Consider the following 23,822-nt stretch of genomic DNA (forward strand, 5'->3'; position numbering starts at 1 on the left):
GAGATGTGGATGGACCTTTATGTTATTTATTTATTTTTATGTGGTGCTGAGAATTGAACCCAGGGCCTCACACATGCTAGGCAAGTGCTCTACCACTGAGCCACATCCCCAGCCCAGCATTAACATTTTTGTTTAATAAACTTTATATGTCATTGTAGGGTCTGTGTGTGATTAAGCACCCCAAACATTCTAGGGACCTCCCACCCCACCCCCCACATATTAAGGACAAGTATATAATTCACAGATTCTTGTATGAGGCACCACTACTCTTGAGAGCTGTAAGAAGAGGTGCTGAGATATGAATTCTCAGCCATCTTGGGGGGGGGGGATCCAAATATCTGGTACTTATGTTTGTTATTCCCAAGGCCAACAGAGCTATATAGTGCAGTCTGGGTTTTCTTTTCTGTCATTGGAGTCTTTGGTTAATGAAAGTTCTTTGAATACAAATTTTACTAATTCTTATCAATCCACTTAAGCTAGGAGGTCTATGAAGTGGCTTCTTCCAGGAAGAATTGGTTCTGTATGCTTTTCCTATTTCTGTGTTTGTTTGTTTACAGTTTTTCACTCCTTTGCCTGGACCTAACAAGGGCTTCTGCCTTTGTCTCCTGTCTGGGGTTGGGTGTGGGATGTTTGGAGGCAGAAAGTTGGGTCCCTTGGTGCTGAGCTGAGTGGCAGCTGGAAGGCCTGGAGTCCCTGGCCAGGGGAGGCCAACCTGGGCCTGAGGCAAGAAGCAGAGCAGGTCCAGGGAGGGGAACTGAGGAGAAGGAACTCCTGAGGGAACAGCCTCACCTCCAAAACTCAGTCAAGGGGAGGGGCTCCAAGGACGTCCTGGGAGGCCACCCCAGGGGAGAGGGAAGTGAGAGCAAGGGAGAAATGAGACAGCACCCGAGGCTGAAGCTGACTCTGCTGGGTTTTTTTTTTTTTCTTCCTGGGGTGCCAGAGCAGATCCTAAGGATACCTGAGCTCAGTGAAAAGTTCTATATTTTTCCTTGGGGAAATGGAGAATTCCGGGAACACTGTGAGAAGACACAGGCTCTAAAAGGTGACAATCCCAGGGATGTGTGAAAGCCTGGAATATTAAAAAGGGCAACATTTGGAGTCCTGTGAGCTGCTGAAATAGAAACCTCTCGTGGACTAAAGCAAAAAAACACCCAGAAGCATGTACTCTGCATGTTTTGCACAGAACAGCTACAAATACACAATCTGCGCATGACACTGGGCAGGAAGTTCCAAACCAGACCTAACCCCCAGGGGCTGCACGGCTGGCTGCCTTCCACCCTACTTTCAAAAAACGGAATCAGTCACTGATCCCTGAGCATCGGGGAAGAGCAAAGGCGAGCTGCTTTAATTCAACTCTGGCCTTCGCCACTGAAATCCAGATCACATTTCAAAGGTCTGTAAACTAGCCCTGCTTCATAGACTTGAAATCGGTCTACAAGATGACCTGTTTATAGAGCCAATGATGACGTCTTCAGTCTGCCTCCTGCCACAAGGAATTAGCAGTTTCTCTGCGTGGCATGACATACGTTCGATTTTCATTAAAGCCGCAAAGCGTGTTTACTCTGATTTTTTATTAATGATAGGCGATAGCTATTGATATTCAAATTAAGTTCTTATGGCCTTTATGAGTTAATCAACCATTTGTCAAACGCATGTTCCACGAGGTCTGAGACTGCAGAGTCTCGTGCATGGAGGATGTTCAACACGTGTGCATATCAACTGAATGAACCCCGTGACACCTACCAGGAGCAGGCTGTAGAGGCACAGAGCCCAGAGGCGTTCTGAAAGTGAACAAGGGCAAAAATGGCCCAGACAGAGGCTCACATCTGAGAAAATCAATTTAGAGAAGGCAATCTAGAATATATTTCAATAAAATAAACCCTGGGTTTTGTGTTAGCAGAAGAAATAACAGTTCTGGCAGTGAGCTTTAGTGGTCATGCTAAAAAAAAAAAACAAAAAAAACAAACAAAAAAAAAAACCAAAAAACAGAGATTGATAGAGCTTTAGAGTGAAATGAGAGAGCCTGCAGGCAAATATGCCACCAATCAAAGAGAGGGTGTGTGAAGAGCTGAGCGCTGTGCCCCTCCCTGCAGCAGCTGGGCTGGGCTTCCAGGACCAACAGGCAGCTGCAGTGGTGACAGCGAGGAACTCAAAGTTGTTCTGCAAAACAGTGAGCTCTAATCCTCTGTTTCCTTTTGCGCCTCCCCACCGGCAACTGCCTGATTTTCAAGAATAACTCCTTCGCTGAACTCCTAAATGCTTTTTGGCTCTGTGCCTAACTGACTTTGGCTACTCTGTGTGGTTATTCATCTGTTTCTGCGCAGCTTACCTCTGGCTAGGCTGGGAACGTCTGAAGGGCGCAGCTTGAATTCCATCTCCTTCACTTAGTATCAGGGTGATCTTAAGTTATTCCATTCTCTGAACCTCAGTTTTATCAAAACAGGACGAGTAGGTGCCTGTCTCCCAAAGTTCATGGGGAACTCAGAGTGTTTGTGTGGGGAAGCACTTTGCACAGCCGCCAGTTATTGAGTGCTCACTGTGAACTACGCACTTCACATACATCATCACTATTGCTCATGACAACTTTGCCAGTGGATATTACTATCCCCATATTGCAGAATTGGGTTTCTTAACAAGGTCACACAGCATCATGGTTCGCATGCTGTCTGTCCCCTAGAAGATTCATGTGTTGGGAGCTTGTTCCCACCAAGCTGGGAGGCGGTGTAGAACTTTTAAGAGCCTGGGCCTAGCGGGAGGTTCTTTAGATCCATGGATGATGTATCCTTGGAAGGATTAAGGCATTTCTGATAGAGTCCTTGCTAGCTCTGGGGAGAGGGTTGTTACAGAAACTTGAGCCTGTCCTCATCCAGCCTCTCTGGCTCCCTGTTTGGCAATGTAATTCCTTGCTTCTATACATGCACCCACCGTGACACCATGAGGTCTCCCTAGAGCCATGCTATGGGCATCAGCACCATGCCCTTGAACCTCCAGAACTAAATATACCTCTTTTCTTCAAAAGCAGCTTGCCTCAACTATTTCATTATAGTAATGACAAATGATCTAGCACACACAGTTAATAAGTGGCCCAAGCATGAATTAAGTCCAATTTTCTCCCTGTTTACAACTATGCTCTTCACAGAACACCATCTTATCTGTGCACAGTAGGCATCCAGTTGATGCTCAACCAAAATTTTGAGGTATCCACTCAAAATTATGCTCGATAGTGAACCTTGGGAACAAAGGAATTCAAATGTCTTTTCAATGAATCAGAAAATTAATAAAGTCCCTTATAATTTGTGAAAGACTTTTGCTTAGGCTGGAATGATGTGACCTGAATGCTAAATACAGCCTGGAGGGCCAAATGAAGTTACCCCACATTTCCTGGAAATGTCAGTGGAGCTCCTGGATAAGATTCATGGCTTGTCAATTCTCAGCAGATGAGGATAACTGAGGTACAAAGGCAAAACTGAAAACTTCTCATCTTGCAAACAAATTCTCTCTGGGTAGATCCATGGGTACATAGAGCTATAGAGCTGCAGAGCCCATTATTTATCCCATACAGCTCAGTTTTCTTATTAAACACATGAGAATATTGAGGCTTGCAGGGAGTAAAATGACTTGCCAAGAGAAGCCCCGAAACCAACTGTTGTGGTTTAGATGTGAGGTGTCCCCCAAAAGCTCAGGCATGAGACAATGCGAGAACTTTCCGAAGTGAAATGATTAGATTCTGAGATCTGTAACCTAATCAGTGGGTTAATCAACTACTTAGTTGATTAATCAATTAATGTGGCTGGAAGAGGTATGTTGCTGGGGGTGTGCCTTTGGGGACTATATTTTGTTCCTGGTGAGTGGAGCTCTCTCTGCTTCCTGCTTCCTGTTTCCATGTCCTGAGCTGCTTCCCTCCACTGCTCCCTTCTGCCCTGACCTTCTGCTTCACTAACGCCCAGAGCAATGGAAACTACGGACAGAGACTTCTGTAACTGGGAGGGCCAAATAAACCTTCCCTCCTCTGTGTTGTTCCTGTCGGGTCTTTTGATTGCAGCAGTGAAGAAGCTGACTAAAACACCGACCATAAACTTCATAACTTGACATAGATATTTGCAATATTACTAGTCATTAGGGAAATGAAAACTAAGACCACAATGAGGGATAGTTACACATTTATAAAAAAAAGCTAAAGGTAAAAAATTTAAAATAAAAGTGACCACACCAAATATGGGCAAAGACATAGAGAAATTCAATCTTTCATTTATTGTTTGTTTTGCTTTTTTTTGTGTGTGTGGGAGGTGGGATACTGGCAATTGAACCTAGGTGCACTCAAACAGTGAGCCTTTTACTTTTAATTTTTATCTTTTTATTTTTTAAATTTTGAGACAGGATCTTGCTAAGTTTCTTGGGGCCTCTCTAAGTTCCTGAGGCTGGCCTAGAACTTGCCATCCTCCTCCCTCAGCCTCCCAGGTTGCTGGGATTACAGGTGTGTTCACCACACCTGCCTATACATTGTTGATGGGAATGTAAAATGGTGCAGCCACTCCACAGTTTGGTCATTAAAAACAACAACAACAAAAAAAAAACTCAATATATATTTAATTAACAATTTCACACCTGGGCATTTATTCTAAAGAAATGAAAACTTATGTCTATATAAGAATATGTACACAGTAGCTTTATTTCTAATAGCTCCAAACCGGAAACACCCGGTTGATAGGTGGTGAAGGCTTAAACAATAGTACACATTCTACCTCCTATCTCTTTGGGCTTGACTCTTCTAGGCACCCCATGTGGAATCACATGGCATTTGTCTTTCTGTCCACTTAGCATCGCGTTCTCAAGGTTCATCCTGTTGCACCGTAATCATGAGCAAGTTTTAAAAGTATCTTCAAACTCCAGTTTCCTCACATATAAGTCCCCTGCCTCCCCAAGAGTAGTTAGGGGGATTAAATACCCTGGGAATTCAGCGTGAATCGATTCCCCTCTCCCCTCCCTGGGGCCTTCCTGTGCCCAAAGACTCCTTGGGCTCTTGTCCTTTAACAAATCTCTCTCAACTTTCAGGACCTCCCAAGTTCATGAATTTCTCTCTCTACCAGAGGGCTTTCCCCATCTCCACAGTCACAGTTCTTAAGGGCAAGTTGTCTGATATCTGTCTGTCTCTCCTCACTTCCCCATCACTCTTCAATGCTCTGCAGAGATTACGGGAAACTCCCAAGTGCCCAATCTATTTCTCAGTCTGACTTCACTTGCCCCCTCCTGCAAGAGACGCTGTGAATGAGCATCACTGAATAGTCCTTTGTTGAGATGCCCTTCCTCAGCTTCTGACGGCTCTGTAGCATTTGAAACTGGTCAAAAAGACAGTTTAAAGATGGGCATGTAGCGCACCCTTGTAAGCCCAGTTGTTCAGGAGGCTGAGGAAAGAGGACGGCAAGTTTAAGGCCAGACTCAGCAGTTAAGTGGAACCCAAGCAACGAAGTAAGACCCTGTCTCAAAATAAAAAGGGCTGGGGGTGTAGCTCAGCAGTTAAGCACCCCTGGGGTCAATCTCTAGAACCAAGAAGAAAGGAAGAAAAAGAAAGAAAAAGGAAAAAAGGCAGTTCAAGGATAAGGAACAGAAGCTGTATGCCAATGTAGGATTTTTATTCATCCATTCAACAAATATCTTGGGAAGCTTATTTATTTATTTATTTATTTATTTATGGTACTGGGATTGGACCCAGGGGCACTTTACCACTGAGCCACATCCCAAGTCCTTCTTATTTTGATACAGTCTGTGTAAGTTGCCCAGGCTGGCCTGAACTTGGGATCCTCCTGCCCCAGCCACCCGCATCACTGGGATTTTAGGCATGTGTCACCATGCCTGGTTTGGAGCACTGTTCTGTCAGCCGATGTCCTAGGTGCTAAAGAAACTTCAGTCAGTCTGGGGCTGGGGATGTGGCTCAAGCGGTAGCGCGCTCGCCTGGCATGCGTGCGGCCCGGGTTAGATCCTCAGCACCACATACCAACAAAGATGTTGTGTCCACCAATAACTAAAAAATAAATATTAAAAAAAAAAAAAGAAACTTCAGTCAACAACTGAGCAAATGTGGTGCCCTAAGCACATTTAGGGGGACAGAGGAGATTCATCAAGATTTGGAGGCGATGGGACCTCACCCTACCTTTCTATAGTTTCTTCTTCTGCAGCTAGAAGAAAAATAACTCACGCCTCTTTCTTTAACACTATGAGCTGTGGCCCCAATTCCCCTCACCCCACGGCCAGTATCACTAGAGTTTTCCCTGCCAGCGTGTGTGTGTGTGTGTGTGTGTGTGTGTGTGTGTGTGTGTGTGTGTGTGTTTTGCTGGGGGTTTGAACCCAGGGCCTCACATGCAAGGCAAGCACTCTAACACCGAGCAACATCCTCAGCCCTTCTTATTTTGAGGCAGGGTCTCACTAAGTTGCCAGGCTGGCCTCAAACTTGCTATCCTCCTGCCTCAGGCTCCAAGCAGCTGGATTATAAGTGTACACCATGGTGCCTAACTTCCTTTTCCACTTTCATCTCACCCTGGTCCTGCACATAGTCCCACTGAAGAACTGATCGCAATGCATTTGTGTTGTATTCTTACCTTTCTGTCTCCTTTAGAAGGTGAGCTTCACGTCGGCCTCAGTGGGTGGAACCGTGCTCCTCCTGGTATTTCCAGGGACTGGTATAGGGCCCAGCACATGAAAAGCAATCACTGAGTCTTCATTGGATGAGTGAATGACTCATTTTTAAAGTTAATTAAGTTGTGATGGACCTTTTGTCCCCTTGTATTTTGTTGGTTGAGACTCTGAACTTCAGAGATTATAATAAGCACCAGAAACACTTAGGAAGCAGCTCCTTTTTCCTTTAAATATCCATCCCACTACTTCAAAGGAGGCAAGGAACCATGATGATGCCCAGACAAACCACAGGTTTTCTAAGCAGGGAAGAAAGAACCAATTAAATGTTCCCGATGCATACTGTCAATCTAATTTGGCAAATAAAGTTGGACTATTCAAGGTCTTCTCCATTGGCCTTTTTTCCTAGTACATTGAACTGGGAGGAACTGGATGAACATCCTCACTTCACAGAGTAAGAACCTGAGGACCCTAAAGTGCCCTGGCTTTGCACAGGGTCATACCTGACTGGCAGCAGAACCCCTTTCTAGAATCTTCTTTCTACTACCCACTACTATAACTCAAATCTTCAAAGCAACAAACGTCATATGGTAGCATGAATTCCACTGGAGAGACAGATGTTGAAAAAGAGGTTCCTACCTGGAATCGTTTTATAATCTAGTGAGGAAGGAAGATTTGCCTGCAGAACATTACAGAAATACATGCAAAAAATAAGGTGCATGCAAAATCCACACAGCCATGAGCTTTGACTCCAAGGACTGGCAGATGGCTTTGGAGTGTGAAGGTGACATCTTAGCTGCAGGTCTCCCCTTTTCCTCTGGGAGAGTGGTGGTAAATGTGTGGAGATGGGGGCTCACATCTCCTGTTCCCAGGGGGCATTTCCAGCACACCTGGCGGGGTGGATTGCTGACTGCTCACTTCTCCCCCTGTGCTTATGGGAGAGGTGAGGAACCATGATGTCCAGACCAGTCCCAAGTTTTCTGAGCAGAGAAGAAAGAACCAACCTAAATATTTCAGACACATATTTACAACCTGTCTTTTCTTAACCTAAAATCTTCCTGAACAAGGACCTCTGAGCCAAGAATCTCAGTTTGCAATTCTAGTCAATGTGACTTGATTTTGTAAAACCACCTCCAGGATATTAAGTGATCCGGGACTGCAGAGAACAGTCAGTAGAATCAATGTGTTAATGAGGTACTAACACAGCTTTGCTTGGGATTAACACATTCAGGAGCCAACCAATTAGCTGCCCTTTCTGATACCTTCTAGGCATTTTCTGTGTTCGGAACTTGGTAAGGCTGCAGGCCTATGGAAATCTCAACTCTCCTATACTCTTTTTTTTTTTTTTTTTGCAGGACGGGAGGACTGGAGGAGAGTTGAAGAATATCCTTAAATCTAGATGAAGGCTGGGGGTATAGTTCACATAGAGCACTGGCCTAACAGGTGTGAGGCCCTGGGTTTAATCCCAGGGGCAGAGCGGAGACGGGGGCAGGGGGAAGTCAGCTGAATGACAAATTCCAGCCTGAGCTATCTTGTCCTTCGACTAAATGTTGACCATATACATGCACAATCATGTGTCTGCTTAGAGTCACCCAAGTCCTTCACGGAGCCGCCCCCCGCCTCCCGGCCCCTACCCCCTCTCATTGAGGTTGCAACAGAAGCAGCGATGTCCAGGCTGCAAGTGGTCTATTTTGCCTACTGTTCTTCCTCCCTGATGAATATCCTTGGTCGTACAGAGTCTTTGCCAAATAAAAAGAATACAAGTCTCTCTGGATCTCAACACCAAACAGCTGAGTCGGCACAGACTTCTGCATAGGAGGGGACTTTGGGAATGCCACATCACATTCTCCTGGCAGTAAGAGTTCTTCCAACTCTTCCCAAATAGCCCTTCTCTTCCTGAGGTTTTCTCTTCTATTAGATGTTCCTCAGAACAAGGCTGGAGAAACACTGTCATAAAATGCTATAGATTGGCACCACTGCATACTGCCCCTTCTTTCTCCTCCCAGGAAATCTTTTCCTCAAAGGAGAATTACTGTTTTTTTTTTTTTTCTCCTGTAACTCGGTGTATATTATCTATAGCACTAGATGCTGAAGAGGATATGTGAGGAGCAAGTCTTGCTGGAACACCAAAGTTAATCATATCATTTCTCTATTATTTCTTCTGCCCCGTCAGAAGAAAGTTTGGCAATTATATATTCCCTTTTCTAGACAATTGAGAGAAAGAGATGATTTAGAATATTCCAAATGTCCTCCTCTGCCATCTATTCATCCACCCATTCACCCACCTCCTACCCATCCACCCATCTATCCATTCATCCATCCATCCACCATCCATCCATTTATCCATCCATCCATCCGTCCATCTGTCCATCCATCCATCCATCCGTCCATCCATCCACTCACCTTAACACTTTAAAAGCCCTTCCAACATTTGATAGCCTCCTTTGGACCAAGTGTTGGGCAGGGAACTGAGGACATACCAACTGAACCAGACCTGCCCTTTGCCCTCAGCGAAGTCCCAGTCCAGAGGGCTGCTGTCATATGATCAGACCGGGAACTAGAATGTCACTGCTAGAGTGGGAGCATGTTCCTGGTGCCAAGGAATCAAGTCCATGGTTTGGACAGCTAAGGCTGATTGTGAGCTAATTCGTGGAACATTTTTTTTTTCTTTTGCTGATTGCTTTAATTCCCCTTGAGTATATTTTCAAGGAATTTTAAAAACAGCAAAATCTAGAATCCAATTTGAGATGTATAATCTTTCAATCCCTTGGGGGCACATTTTGGTCCCTGCATTTCTCTACCTTCCTGCTTATCTCCAGGCTCCTGACATTCTGGAAGGCAAGCTGCTGTCGGATCCCTTTGTTCAGCTCCACATGCGCCTTCCCTTCCCAGGCACTGCCCCACTCGTGACAGGAGACATTTCAGGACCCCAGAGAGCCTGGGAGGGCAGAACACATTGACATGTGGGACTGTGAGAGGCAGCTATCGGAGAAAATGAAGAGGAAGAGGTAAAAGTGGCAGTCACAGAGAGCAGGACGCGGGAGCAAGGGGAATGAGAAAGGTTGATGCAGAGAAGGCAGGAGGAGGAGAAGGAGGAGCACACTGGCTCTAATCCGACCTCTAGGAGACCTGGCGCTGAGCAATGGCTGTGACTGGGAATTAGGTTCAGGGAAGGGCTGGCTGTGACAGTCCTTCCAAATATGGGGTGAGGCAGAGCAGAATTTCAGGAATACCAGACGACCTGGGTCATCCACTGAGCCACGTCTTGAAGAGTGATTTCGCTTCAAAATAAACTGGGGGTGTCATGGGGGGAGACAACCCTCCCAACATCCATCATGTATTGCTTTTGAAAATTATTATTTTGGAGCACAAGCTGTTTCCTGTCTTTAAAGCCTATTATCTATTTCCCTTCCAGGTGGAGCCTGGGCTGCCTGCTAATTTAATCCCCTGGGTTTCCTCTCTGCCTTCAAGATCTCACAGACATTCAGGCTTCATAAAGAGAGCACCTTTGTGTCCTCCTCCCCTGAACGCCCCCATCCACCCTGGCAGCAGAGGAGATGCTATTTTGGGAAACAGCAGCTGAGTAGGGAGGGTTGTTAATTGTTTGTCAAACCCTTCCAGTCCAGTTAGATCCCTTGGAAAAAGCGGGGAAAGCAGAGCAGACCATGGGTGAGCCTTCGCTGCTTCACTCCCCCACCTGTGACAGGGTGGGGGAAAGGGCTCCTTGGCCTCCTCACACAGAGACGCAGGCGCTCATTTTTCAAATAATAAACCTAATTCTTCTACCCAATTAGAAACACACAAACAAACATAGCGCAGGTCCAGGAACCAATCAAAATAGTTTAAAAATCACTCATAAGACTCAAAAAAACCAAGCAAAACAGAAACAGAAACAACCTCACAAAATACCCTGTCATGTCTGAAAGGAGACACCAGGGGCTCTGGCATCCATTCTGGCCACAGTGTGTACTTAAACCACTGGGTTCCAACCTGTGAGCAGACCCCAGGCCCTGCCACACCACCCCAGGGACACACGGGAGAACAGACCTGCCCAGGCACATCCCCTGGAACCCTCGTGGTGACACATCTGCTTGTCATGGCCTGGACCAACTCAAAGCAAACGGAAGATGACCCAGACTGAGAAGAAGCTGCAGGGTCTTTGACCCAGGGCCTCCTTGCGACTCTGAAACTTTCTAAGCATGAGGTCAGCTTGTGAAGGGAAGGGGGAGGGGACTGGGAACCAACACATTCTTTTTCTTAAAAGGGCAACACGGCCCATCATAACCAGTCATAACCAGTCAGTCCTTTCTTGACCAATTCTCCTATGAATGAATGTCTAGTCCCACTTGCTTTTAAAGGACACTGTTTTTATTTCTGTCATTGTTGTAAATATATATATACATATATATGTATATATTATTATTATTATTATTATTATTTTGGTATTTTCAGGGAACACTAAAATGAATTCTCTTATTAACAGAGAAGTTGAATTCAGAGAGCTTATAAGCGACCCTGGTGAAGGGAAGGACGTGAGAGTCCTGTCTACTTTATAATCGTTCTTTCCTCAATGGAGCTCAGGCTGCCTCCTAAACACAGGTTTCCTAATCCACACCCTCGCTCTGGCTAGACAGCAGATCTGAAACTCCCTTTCACACTGAGGGAAGTTCTTATAAATACTCATTCAGAATCTGCTTAGTCAAAATGAACACGAGATGGGTTAGTGATTGATTTTTTTTGGGGGGGGAGGGAGTACCGGGGATTGAACTCAGGGACACTCAACCACTGAGTCACATCCCCAGCCCGATTTTGTTATTTAGAGACAGGGTCTTACTGAGTTGCTTAGTGCCTCCCCGTCCCTGAGGCTGGCTTTGAACTGGCCATCTTCCTGCCTCAGCCTCCTGAGCTGCTGGGATCACAGGCTTGTGCCTCGGTGCCCTGCATGACTTGGGATTTTTGAGCTGATGAGCATTCATGTTAGAATTGAGAGCCACTGCACTGATCTAGAGTGGACTTGATCGGTGAGTTAGGACATGTTTTATCAGCTATGGCAGCTAGAATGAGAGAGAAAGAGGCACCAGATTTTCTTATTGGTTAGAGGTGTGTGGTTTGCCCTTGGATGAGGTGTTTATACTCAGTGGGGTTTTCAGAAAAGGGTAGGTAAGCCATGACGTTCTCAGTAATAAAGTCATACGTTTGTAAACAGCTTGGTAGAAAAAGCAAACTGTCTAAAATCAACTTATTTTATATGGAAAGTAACTTTTATAGGGATATGATACAGCTTAGAGTCATGACTAATTATGAGGCAGGGTAAAATAAAATGTATTTGTGGTGATAGTTTGGTTAGTACACTACTAGAATAATTTATGTAATGTACTCTTTTTTTATTCCCTAGTTGGCTGTGTTTGAATGGATTAGTTTCAAATTTGGGGAACCCATTAATTAATTTATCAAGTGGTTATTTGTTGATACCCACATAGCTGAGAATAAGAGAGGCGGGATGGGAGAAAAGGCCAAGTTGCCCTTCCCGGGACTTTATAACGTTTCTGGGAAGTAAGAAATACATCCACACAAAAGTGAAGTTATATGTGAGGAAATAGAATACAAAAAAGAAATGTGAAAGATGTGGTGGGATGGTGAGTGACCTTGTAGTTTTAAATAACAATTGACTGTTGGATTAAGAGAGTGTGCATGTGTGCGGTGAGCAGACTCAAACACCAGTGGGCACAGAGGCTTCCGGAAGAAGTGATGTGCAGAGCTGGGGCAGGAAGTGAGAAGGTATTTGTTGAGGAAACAGGAGATGAGATGTATGTATACTTTGTTTCGTTTTTGTTTTCTCATAGTGGGGAACCCAGGGCCTCATGCACGCAGAGCTACAACCTTAGCCCTAGGAGATAGACTTTTTGTTTCTCCACATTTTGTATTGGTGCATTATAGTTGTACATAATATTAGTTATATGTATGTAGTGGATTACATACCAATAGTACATGCACATGGCATGGCAATATAATGTGACCATTATCCATCCCTAGCACTTCCTCACCATCTCCCTGGTCCCTTTCCTCTATTTCATAAGGTCACCCCCCACACACACCTTTCTTTTCCTTTTTCCTTATAGGTATACTTTTGATGAGACCTGCCTAGCTGGGAAAGAGGTGAAGCATTTATGTTCCCCATAGTAGTCATAGACAAGGTGGAAAAGTTTGCTTAGAGTCAAAGAATAATGGAATTTTAGACCTAAAATAATTCCCACCTAGTTGGGCCACTGGTTCTCAAACACGGCTGCATGGTGTAATCACCTGTGGGGCTATTAAAAATTCTGATGCCTGAGTCTCACCCCAGAGACTCTAGGTGATCTGGTCAGGCCTGGGTGTCTGTATATTTAACGGCTCCCCAGCCAATTCCATAATTTGAGGATTACTGATTTAGTCTAACTCCCCAAATTTACAAATAAAGACCACCTCCTGGTTTGCCCCTAGCCAGCTAGTGAGAGTGGCCAGGATGCCCACCGAGCACCTGCTCTGTTCAAGCTCCCAGCAGTCTGTCTTCCACAGTGTATTGTGTGGTACTCTGGAGAAGAGGCCAGAGATTTGGATTTTTGCCATAAAGGTCATGGGAAGCCATTGAAGATACTTTTGTGTGCAAGAACATGGCACATTGAGGGGCTGGGGATGTGGCTCAAGCGGTAGCGCGCTCGCCTGGCATGCGTGCGGCCCGGGTTTGATCCTCAGCACCACATACAAATAAAGATGCTGTGTCTGCCAAAAACTGAAAAATAAATACTGAAATTCTCTCTCTCTCTCTGTCTCTCTCTCTCTCTCAATCTCTTAAAAAAAAAAAAAAAAAAAAAAAGAACATGGCACATTGAAAACAAACAGTCCTGTAACTTCCAGTTGGACATCAGAATTGACAAGAGTAACTGAACTCTAACAATCCGGGAGAAAGATGTCATCCAAGGAAGTATTCTCTCTGAAATGGTTTGTATGTTAGTATTTTGAATTAAGATATAATATTATGATGATTTCTGTGTCATTGGATCCAGATAAGTAGAATGGTGTTTTGTTTTATTTTTAGCTTTGTGGTGACTCAGTTCTAGAAAGAACTTTCTTCTGTCCAATTAGTTTTTTACATTTTTCTTTGATTTTCTCCTTAACTCTACAATTAAGTATAAATTATTATTTTTATTTTGCATTTTACTTTCTGTTTACTATATCTTTCCTGTCCTTCCTCTCTTCTTCAATCAAGGACATTTGTTAATTGCCCACAATATGCTCATGCATATTTATATGTCTACACCTCCCTATTCCTTTATTGTCCCTTGAGCAGTGTTGCCCAATAGAAATATAATTTGAGTCACATATATAAAAAGAAACTGCTAAGTTAATTTCATTCAGTATATCTCAAATTACATCATTTTAATACATAAAATGATTAAGGAAATACATTACATTCTCTTTTTAATACTAAGTCTTTGAAACCTGGTATGTATTTTATACTTTTAAGCACAGATCAACTGGGACTTCAAAGATATGACCATAAAGTTGGCTTCAGGAAGCACATTTATCCTGTTCCAATTTTTAGTTTAAATTGAAGTTAAGTAAAATTAAAAGCTGAGTTCCTCATTTGTACTAGCCATATTCTTCATGTGCTAGATAGCCACAAGGGGCTAGTGGCCACCTTATTGAACAAGCAGGTCTAGTGTGTGTTTTTTTTTTTTTTTTAATTTTTATTTTGCAGTATTGGAATTGAACCCAGGGCCTATACATATGCTAGGCAAGCACTCTTCCACTGAGCTACAGCCACCATTTTTATTTTGAGAAAGTTGTCAGGCTGGCCTTGAACTTGAGATCCTCGACCCTCAGCCTCCAGAGTAGCTGGGACTACAGGCATATGCCACAATCCCCAGGTGGGCCTGGGGTTTTATGTGGGGGCGTTTTTTCATTCTACAGCTTTAGAAGATACTGGGCTCATTGTAATGAGTTTGATTGCTCATTTAATTGAGGAATCTGTTTTCTCTGGGAGTTTTTAAGAAATCAGGGTAAAAAAAAAAAGATGATCATTAAAAAAAACAATTTGAGGTTTTCCAAGCAAAGATATAAAATTTAGGGCAAGAATGAGGCTGGGGCTGTAAGTAAAGGAAATATGGAAGAGGGAAAAGAGTTGTGGTGCCCATCCCAAGTCAAACACTATTTGAATATAAAGAAATTCTAGAGAAGTCAAACAACCAGAAAAAGATGAAAAATATTTCAGAATAGTGAGAGAGAAAAGGGATGAATTAAAACTGGACTTGTCTTTTAGAAGAGAAAGAAGATTATTACTTACATAAAGTATGTGTATGTGTATATATGTAGATATATATATATGTGTGTGTATTATGTATATTTTCTTTATTTGGTGATACTGGGAATTGAATCCAGGAATGCTCTACCACTGTGATACATCCCCAGTCCTTTTATATTTTTAGATTTGAGAGAGGTCTCATTAGGTTGCTCAGGCTGGCTTTGAACTTGGGATCCTCTTGCCTCAATCCCCTGAGTCACTAGGAATACAGGCATCTAATAATATATTTTTTAAAAATATTTTTAGTTGTAGATGGACACAATACTTTTATTTTATTTATTTATTTTTTATGTGGTGCTTCTGATTGAACCCAGTGCCTCACACATGCCTGACTCTACCACTCAACTACACCTCCAGCTCCTAATAATGTATTCTTATAGAGCTTTTCCCTTAAGGAATATGGATGTCATATAAATGGTTATTTGATTGCACAAGGAACCTTGGCAAATAAATAAAATTAAAACTCCAAATGTCATCACATTAAAAAATAGAGACAGTGCCTATAGCTTTTCTCATGCACCCTCTTCACACTAACTGCAGCATCTCACGTAGCTATTATGTCTCTATCTGTAGTGGGTTTGCATTGCTCTTCTATAGACTAGACTCAATTGAAGGCAATATAAATTGCTTTATCAACTGATAATGATACTTGGCTTTCAATTACTTGTATAAACAGGGTGGGCAAGAAATAAAGTCAACGACAGTGGACAGACAGACTGGCCCTGTGCTGATAGGAATCCTGAGGCCCAAGCCCAGATAGTGTTTAAGTGCTTCAGATATTTGTGGGGACAGTGGGGCTGACACTCCCAGTACTAACCTTTCTGTGCCAGGTGGAGGAAACTGGGGCAAGTCCCTGCTACTTCTGATCCTGCTACCAATTTTTTTTTTAGTTGTAGTTGGCCACAATACCTTTATTTCACTTATTTATTTTTATGTGGTGCTGAGGATCAAACCCAAGGTCTCGCACATGCAAGGCAAGCGCTCTACCTCTGAGCCACAACCCCAGCCCTACCAGTTTTTTTTTTAACTGAAAAAAAATCTCAAAGATTGGTTACAGCAAATTGGTTACAGCTTGCTTATCTGTTGCTAAAGTTTTGAAGAATCTTCTTTCTATCTTCCCGCTCTGGTAGTGGAGGTAAAGTTTTCTGATCATAAGAGCCCAGGGTCTCCAGAGATGAATTCTAAAAATTCCATTTTATTGGCTCAGAATTAGGGGAAACCCTGATTATAATTGTGGTTATTAATAATTTCAAATCAGCAGACATTTATTAGGCACCCACTATGTGGTATATTAGGAAAAGCATTCCAAATTCAACAAGTACTGACATGTACTTACCACATGTCCAGTAAGTACTGTGCTAGGCTGTGGAGTAATAATAACCACATTCATAACAACAACAAAAACAACAACAAAGACTTAGTGAGGTGCTTAGATGGTGATAGGGACTGTATAAGCAATTTAGTATATTTATCATTTCTATCTTACACAGTAGACTGAGGCACAGGGGGGTTAAATAATCTACCCATGTCACAAAACTAGGACACAGTTTTCTCATTTTACCTAGAGATGAAATAACTTTCTACAGATCTCACAGTAAGAAATGGAGCCAGGCAATATAACCAAGGGCCCCAAACTTAAGCTTTAAATAAGTTTAGAATTGAATCCTACCCTCTCCATGACTTTGGGAGACTGGGAGACTCACTTAACCTCTCGGGATCCTAGTTCGCTTACCTGTAAATGAAGGTATTGAGACCTCCTCCTTTCAGAACTTCATAGGATGCTGAATAATACATGTGAAGTGACCAGCCTGGTGCTTGGTAGACACCGTCGTCACTAGGGATCCACCAATCCCAGTGCATTATCACTCCTGTTGTTAAAACATTAAAGTGCTTCCATGCCTGTTGGCAGAACTTCTTTCCCCAGCCCCTTGAATGCTCCTGTTCCTGCCTTCCAGTCCCTTCTGCAGGAACCCTGCACGATCCCTGGCACTGTACCCCGCTTTGATGGTTAGTACCCAAACATGCCATATTTTCACTGTCTCCTGGTTGCCTTTGATGAGTGTGTGGTCTAGAAGGGCCCCTGGGAAGAACAGGAGAAAGTGACGAGGGCAGTGATGGGTGGTGAGAAAGGGGCCATCAAGGCAAGAGTGTGTCAATAACCTGCTTCCCAGAGTGAGTGTGTGTATGTGTGTGTGTTGGGGGTGAGGGGGGGGAGTCCCTGTTCATCACTAAAGTTCTTTTTGTCTCTTGGTTTTTTCATTCTTACTTCCTCCAACTAGTTCAGGCCTCATGACACTTTGCCTAAATGCTCAGAAGAGCTTTCAAATTTCAGCATTCTGAATACCAATTGTTCTAGAATCCATTCTGTGTTCTTTCGATCAACAACCTTCAGTAGGTCCCTGTAGCCCTATCTCCTCCCTGAGTTATCAACAATCCACATCGGCAGTCCCAAGCTAAGTGCCTTGCTTACTTTTTGGTGCATGCCCACCACACCCGCAAAATGAGATATTCCCTGCAAAATGAGGTAGATGTTCCCTGTACCAGATCCTTGTCCACTTCTTAAAACTTGTGGAACCTCCCTCAGGGGTTTCCAACACCTCCTCAAATATACTTTCTTTGATAAAACTTTCCCTCATCTGTGTTTCTTCCTTTTCTGGTCTCCTCTCCCATCTCAAGTACATGCATAGGATAACATGTTATAATAAGTAATATATATTGATCACTTACTACATGCCAGGTGCTGTTCTAAGAGTTTTGAATGTGTTACCTTGTTTGTTCTTCACAAAAACTCTTAAGAGGTAGGTACTATTATTTCTGTGTTCAAACAAGACTGGAACAAATCTCCAAAACAGCACACAGCAAGAAAAAGGCAGAGCTGAGATTCCAACCCAGGAAGCTGGTGTTCTTAAGCATTGTTTTATAGGGAATCAAACCTAAAGAAAGAAAAAACGAAAGAAAAGAATTCTCATGTGTTATGGTTTGGATCTTGAATGTCCTCTGAAAAGCTCTTGTTTTAATTAATGCAGGAATGATCAGAGGTGTAACCTCATTAGCAGATTCATCTATTTGATAGCTTAATGAATGGTCTACTGGGTGGTAACTGTATGTGGGTGGGGAGTGGCTAAAGGAAGTAGGTCACTGGGGGTGTGCCCTCCGACTACATCTCGTCCTTGGTTCCTCTCCACCTCCTGGCTGCCAAGAGCTCACAGCTTTCCTCCACCAGGCCCTTTTGCCATGACGTTCTGCCTCACCTCAGGCCTAGAGCAACAGAGTCGGCCAACCATGGACTAAGACCTCTAAACTGTGAGACCCAAATAAACTTTTCCTCTTCTAATTCGCTCTTGTTAGGTATTTTGGGCACAAAGATGAACAGCTGACTAGCACATCATGTTATTGCTCAACATATGCTGCCAGGTTTTGTAATTATTTATCTCCTTCTTTATGTGGACTGAAAATTCCTAGAGCACCTCTGCTAGGTCTCATGGTCTGTGTCTCAGTTACCAGCAATAAATTGTGAGCAAAAATAAGATTATGGTGGGGCTTGGTGGCACATACCTACAATGCCAGCCACTTGGGAAGCTGAGCCAAGAAGATTGAAAGTTAAGAGGCCATCCTCGGCAACTTAGCCAGACCCTATCTCAAAAAAAAAAAAAAAAAAAAAGTGACATTATGGAGGCATCAAGTCCTCTGGAAGCATCCTGATTGTGAACTGGCCGTGTTAAAGTCCACCTGTCATTAGTATTTCTCCTAAAGAAACTCACAGCTTGGTCAAATCCTGATGCAGGATCAGGCCAATTGTTAGTATTCCAACAAAGTTATTTTTATTCAGATTGTAGCTGAGAGTTATCTTTTGTCTTCTCCATATTAAGGTAGACATATAAGCGACATCTCAGACATCTTAGAGTTTAAGAAACTCAAAGGTCCTCAGGTTATTACACAGACTCATAAGGCAGGTCTGCCATGGAGCTTAGGTGGGTCTAACTAGGACTGACTCTTCACCTTCCCACTTCAGGACCCTGTTATAACTCTGTGGTGATTTTAACCTTATGCCATGGACTTGTAAGAATCAGTAGATGGAGTCTCCTGCAATTCCAGTGACCCAGTGGCTGAGTCAGGAGGATCCCAAGTTCAAGGCCAGTCTCAACAACTCTGAGCCCTCAGCAACTTTGTGAGACCCTGTTTCAAAATAAAGAGGGCTGGGAATGCAGCTCTGTTGATAAAGTACCCCTGGGTCTAATCCCCAGGGCCTAAAAAGTAAAAATAAAAAATAAATCAGTAGACAGATTTTTGTTGACTGGCCAAAAAATTTTAGAACACCCTTCCTCCACACAAATAAAAATATGACATCATTATGGGAACCCAGAGCTTCTCTATTTGTATTTTTAGAACTTGCTAGATTTTCCCAAGGGCAGATTAGTCAGTTCTTGCTTCGAAGAAAAATCGCTGTGGAGAAACGTGTAACATCTTCCATTTAACTGGCAACTGGATTTGTTCTACATTCTAGGGAACAAGTGATAGATGCTGGCTTTAGTGGAGAACCAATAACTTTGGACCTCGACAGAATTCCTTGATAAGAGGCCAGAAAGTTGAGAACTTCTAGAATCCCCCTTCTCTTTGAGGTTAGAATCATTAGCTCCTAAGAGTGTGTGACTCCACTGGGCAAGGGGCTCTCCCACAAATATCTGCCAAATGCCCTGTGGTAACACCGTTTCGTGTCTCCTGCCGTGTATTGACATCATCTCCATTTTTGTCAGAGTGGCCTAGGTTTACGGTGTGTATAGCTGGAAATGGTGGCAAGGCGGGGAGGGCACCGTTGACCTGGGAAGGATCAGGACTTTATGGTGGAGCAGAGTCCACCACCATACTCAGATGAAAGTTCAAAGGTTCCATTCGCTTTGGTTCTGGCTAGCCAGCACACAACTACAGACACCACTGCGCGCCCCCAAGCCCCAGCACCGCCGTCGATTCCAGGGCCCACCGACACTGCTTGGTGGCCGCCAGCCGTCGCCCCCTTTAAGAGCCTGCTCCGCGGGACTAACGTTCGAACCGGCCCTGACGCTCCTCCTCCGCCTCCGATTGGCAGCGCGCGGCGCACGAGGGCGCGCAGGCCAGCCCAGAGCGGTTGGCGGCGCTTCGTGATTGGCGTTCGCGGAGTCTATATAAACCGCGGGGCGGCCCGGCAGTCTCAGTTTAGCGACCGGACCCGAAACTAGATGGTGGTTAGGTGAGGAGAGGGTAAGAGGGCAGCGCGCGTCCCCGGAGTGGTTTCTCTTTGGAGCCCTAAATTATCGAGGCTGTACCCCCCGGGGCGGGCTTGTTTACGCTTCCCGACCCTCTCCCAGTTCTGAACCTGAGCCGGGGCTCACCCCCGACCCCTCGGTGCCCGCCCAGTGCAGGGGAGGCAGGATGGAGTTCAAGCTGGAGGCTCACCGCATCGTCAGCATCTCCCTGGGCAAGATCTACAACTCGCGGGTCCAGCGCGGCGGCATCAAGCTGCACAAGAACCTCCTGGTCTCGCTGGTGCTGCGCAGCGCCCGCCAGGTCTACCTGAGTGACCCGTGTCCCGGCTTCTACCTGGCCGGTTCCACCGAGACCCCAGTGCCGCCGCCGCAGCAGCCCGGGGAGCCGGCGGCCGGGCCCCCTGCCGGCTGGGGGGAGCCGCCTCCGCCCACCGCCCTGGCCGCCTGGCGGGAGACCCAGCCGGAGCGCCCAGCCGTCCCAGACGCGCCGCGGGCGGGAGACGCGGAACCAGCGGGAGCGGTGGCCGGAGCTGGGGACGCTCCTCCGGGCCGAGAGGCTGACGCGACGGAGGCTACCTGGGGCCGCGTGGCAGCGGCCGGGGGAGTCTCGGACTTTCTCCCGGAGAGGCTGCGCGCTGCGCGACGCCCCTGCGGCTGCCCCGCGGGAGAGGAGGACCAGCCGGGCGCGTCCCCCGGCGCCGACTGCTGCTGCGCGCCGCAGCCGGTCGAGGAGGAGCCCCCCGCGCCGCCGGTGGTGTGCCCCAGGAAGCGCGGCGCGGCGCGGGCAGGCGGCGGCCACGCGGGCTGCCCGGCGCCGGACTCGACCCCGCTGAAGAAGCCGCGCCGGAACTTGGAGGAGCAGCCGAGCGCGGGCGAGCAGGACGGCGAGGAGGAGATGGAGACCGGGAACGTGGCGAACCTCATTAGCATCTTCGGTTCCAGCTTCTCGGGACTCTTGCGGAAAAGCCCCGGGGGCGGCCGGGAGAAAGAAGAGGCCGAGGAGAGCGGTGCGGAAGCCGCCGAGCCCGGGCAGATCTGCTGCGATAAGCCGGTGCTGAGAGACATTAACCCTTGGAGCACAGCCATCGTGGCCTTCTGAGCCCCGGCCCCGCGCGGAGTGAGGTTGAACCGCGGCGACCCCAAAGCGAGCGCCGGGCCCGCGAGGACGCCCCAGGGACCGCAGGCGCTGAGCGCGTCGGGGAGACTGCTGCTGCCGGGCAGCGCGCACTGTCCCCGGCTGGGCAGCCGGGCTGTGCCGACACTCCGAGTCTCATCCTGAGACCTGGAGTTGGAGGCTTATTGGAAGAGGACGATCGTTAATTTTTGTGTCTGTGTATGTCCGTGTGTCTGTAAGTTTGTCTTGTTGAATTGAGACTTGTTTTGTCCTGGAATGCACCACCCCTTCCCCGGGGCTTGTGACTTTGGGGGCAGACAGGGACTTTCCTCTGCCGGCAGCACGGAGAAGGAAGCGGCTGCGAGGCTCGCGGCCGGGGAGTTCCCCACTGGTTCTCCGGGGAGGGAGGGACTTTACACACACCCCTCTCACGAAAGCTAGGACCATACCAGGGCCAGGAGTGGCGTTTCCTCCCAGGACTTCCTCAGACTAGAGGGACTTGGTCTGGAGCGGAAACCTGTAGTACTTCTCTTCTCCCCACCATTCTCCAGCACAGAAGAAACGTTTACACCCTGTGATCGCTCTGGGAAAGGGGACTTTTAAGGGACCTTTGCTTCCCCACAGGGGGAGAAAGCTTGACGAACTTCACGAAAGAGTTCAAGCTTGGAAATATGGAGTTTATAAAGAAGAGATATATTTTTAAAAGCTCTAGCTCAGAACTACTACCCAGTGCTTTTAAAAAGTGTTTAATGAAACAAAGTTTACAGACAAAAGCCCTAAGTGGAAAGACCTTATGGTTTTGTAGATATGGTGACTCCAGTCTTTGTTGTATAAAGGTTGGGGGAGCTGATAAGGTTTTTGTACAGTATTTTCTCCTTCGTTGTATTGATTTTTGTATAAAAAAATGTAACTTTACGTGTCTAACACGTATTAAATATTTTGAAGCAACTTCACTGCCTCCTTTTCTAATCACCTGGGTTTTGTGGTAAGCTAAGGCCTGGGCTAGAAAATTTAAGGTGTGGTTCCTCACTATCAGTCATTCACAGACTGAGGACATTGTTTACTTGCTTCACTGAGTATCAAAAGGGACAACCTTAAAGTTTTACCCCTCAACATCCTAGGACTGCTATTAGATATCAGCATCAGTGACAGCCAGTGGCTTGAAACCTGCCACTACAGCTGCCTTTTCTCAAGTTGATTTAGGTCAATTTGATTTTCTACAGCCCAATCTGACAGGGTCTAATATTAAGTAAGTGCTAACTTTTGAACCCCTTCCTAACCACATTCCATAAAAATTCTTCTAGTTTCCTGTTGCTAATGCCATGGATCATCTTTTAGATTTGTGTTGAAAGGGGGGAAAAGTTAGTAGCTTTCTTTAAAAGCCCATTAGAACCTCACAACCTCACAAAAGGCTGATGAGGCTGACTTGTCCAAATGGCCAGATCCATCTCAGCATTCCACTAGATGCCAGGATGGAAATTCTTTTTTTTTCTTCCCTTTTACTGGTATAGCTGTAGAAAGTAAATGAATTAGTGAAAGTGAAATTGAAATTGCATGTGTCAAACCGGAAAAGGAAGGAGGCCAAGGAAGACTAGGTAAATTCTCATTTAGCAAAACTTGATTTGCTTTTGTCATCTAGACAATGACATCAGCATTTGGGTCATGATCAACACTGAAGTGATGACAGCCAAGTCATTTTACTAAGATTACTACTTTTAAGGGAACTTTGTGTCTAAAGCAAAATGTTCAATATCTGAAAGGTATTCAGTAATCTCAGAAGCTAACCATTTAGCGAGTGATGTTTTAAAACATGGTTCCCAGAATTTTAAAAGATGGTACTGATTTTCTGAGTAAATAGTGTTAAGAAATGGGAGAAAAAGAGAAAAGAGACTTTAAATAAAGGTTTTGACCTTTAAGCAAATAGAGCATATATGGATGATGCTTTGACCTTAGCTAAAGTCCCAATTATAAGAATGTCTATCATAGCTGAGTGGGCTATCCCTTTGATATTTTGGCAAATCTTATTAGTGGTTCCTTAAGCATAGGGGAACTTTTACTTTATGCTCCATCAGTATGCACAGAATAAAATTGTCTAATTAGGGTCTTGTTAAATTGACTTGTTTTTCTTTCAGAGATTAGCTACTTAAGTTCTGTAATAGCCACCCAAGATCAATTGAGTGCTTACTGCTTAAACTGAAGTTGTCAGATATTTCCTGTTGCTAGAAAGTAATTATTATGCTTGAACAGCTATCTCTGTATTTTTATATTTGAAAGGGGGTAACATTTGGTGTGTTAAAGAGAGCTGTATGTTTTGGATGAGTCTAAAGTTCCTGTTGATCCTTGGTATCACATTAAGATGAACCATGGGACCATGTGTCTGCTTAATTTAGAGAATGCAAATTGGCATATTTGATAGGGGAATAAATCTGTGCAGGAAATTTGAAAAAAAAATTTTTTTATTGCAGAAGCAGTATAGTATAATGGTTAGAGCGTGAGCTCT

General features: G+C 45.0%; 1 protein-coding gene and 1 long non-coding RNA gene across 2 annotated transcripts; one reads left to right on the forward strand and one right to left on the reverse strand.

Annotated features, from left to right (window-relative positions):
• Positions 1 to 4,331: 4,331 nt before the first annotated feature.
• LOC144367134 (uncharacterized) lies at positions 4,332 to 10,955 on the reverse strand. Its single transcript, XR_013426418.1, has 2 exons — positions 6,594 to 10,955; positions 4,332 to 6,019 (listed from the first exon to the last, which is right to left on the reverse strand). It is a non-coding gene; the product is annotated as an uncharacterized LOC144367134 (long non-coding RNA).
• Positions 10,956 to 20,144: 9,189 nt separating this feature from the next.
• Ier5 (immediate early response 5) lies at positions 20,145 to 22,270 on the forward strand. The gene has a single exon (XM_021722592.3). The coding sequence runs from the start codon at positions 20,375 to 20,377 to the stop codon at positions 21,305 to 21,307; it is 933 nt and encodes a 310-aa protein (XP_021578267.2). The 5' UTR covers positions 20,145 to 20,374; the 3' UTR covers positions 21,308 to 22,270.
• Positions 22,271 to 23,822: the final 1,552 nt, after the last annotated feature.

The sequence above is a fragment of the Ictidomys tridecemlineatus genome, chromosome 10, assembly GCF_052094955.1.
Source record: "Ictidomys tridecemlineatus isolate mIctTri1 chromosome 10, mIctTri1.hap1, whole genome shotgun sequence".
Classification (NCBI taxonomy): domain Eukaryota; kingdom Metazoa; phylum Chordata; class Mammalia; order Rodentia; family Sciuridae; genus Ictidomys; species Ictidomys tridecemlineatus.

Coding starts and splice junctions, on each gene's coding strand:
- Ier5 (XM_021722592.3), top strand. CDS start 20,375: ATGGAGTTCAAGCTGGAGGCTCACCGCATCGTCAGCATCTCCCTGGGC.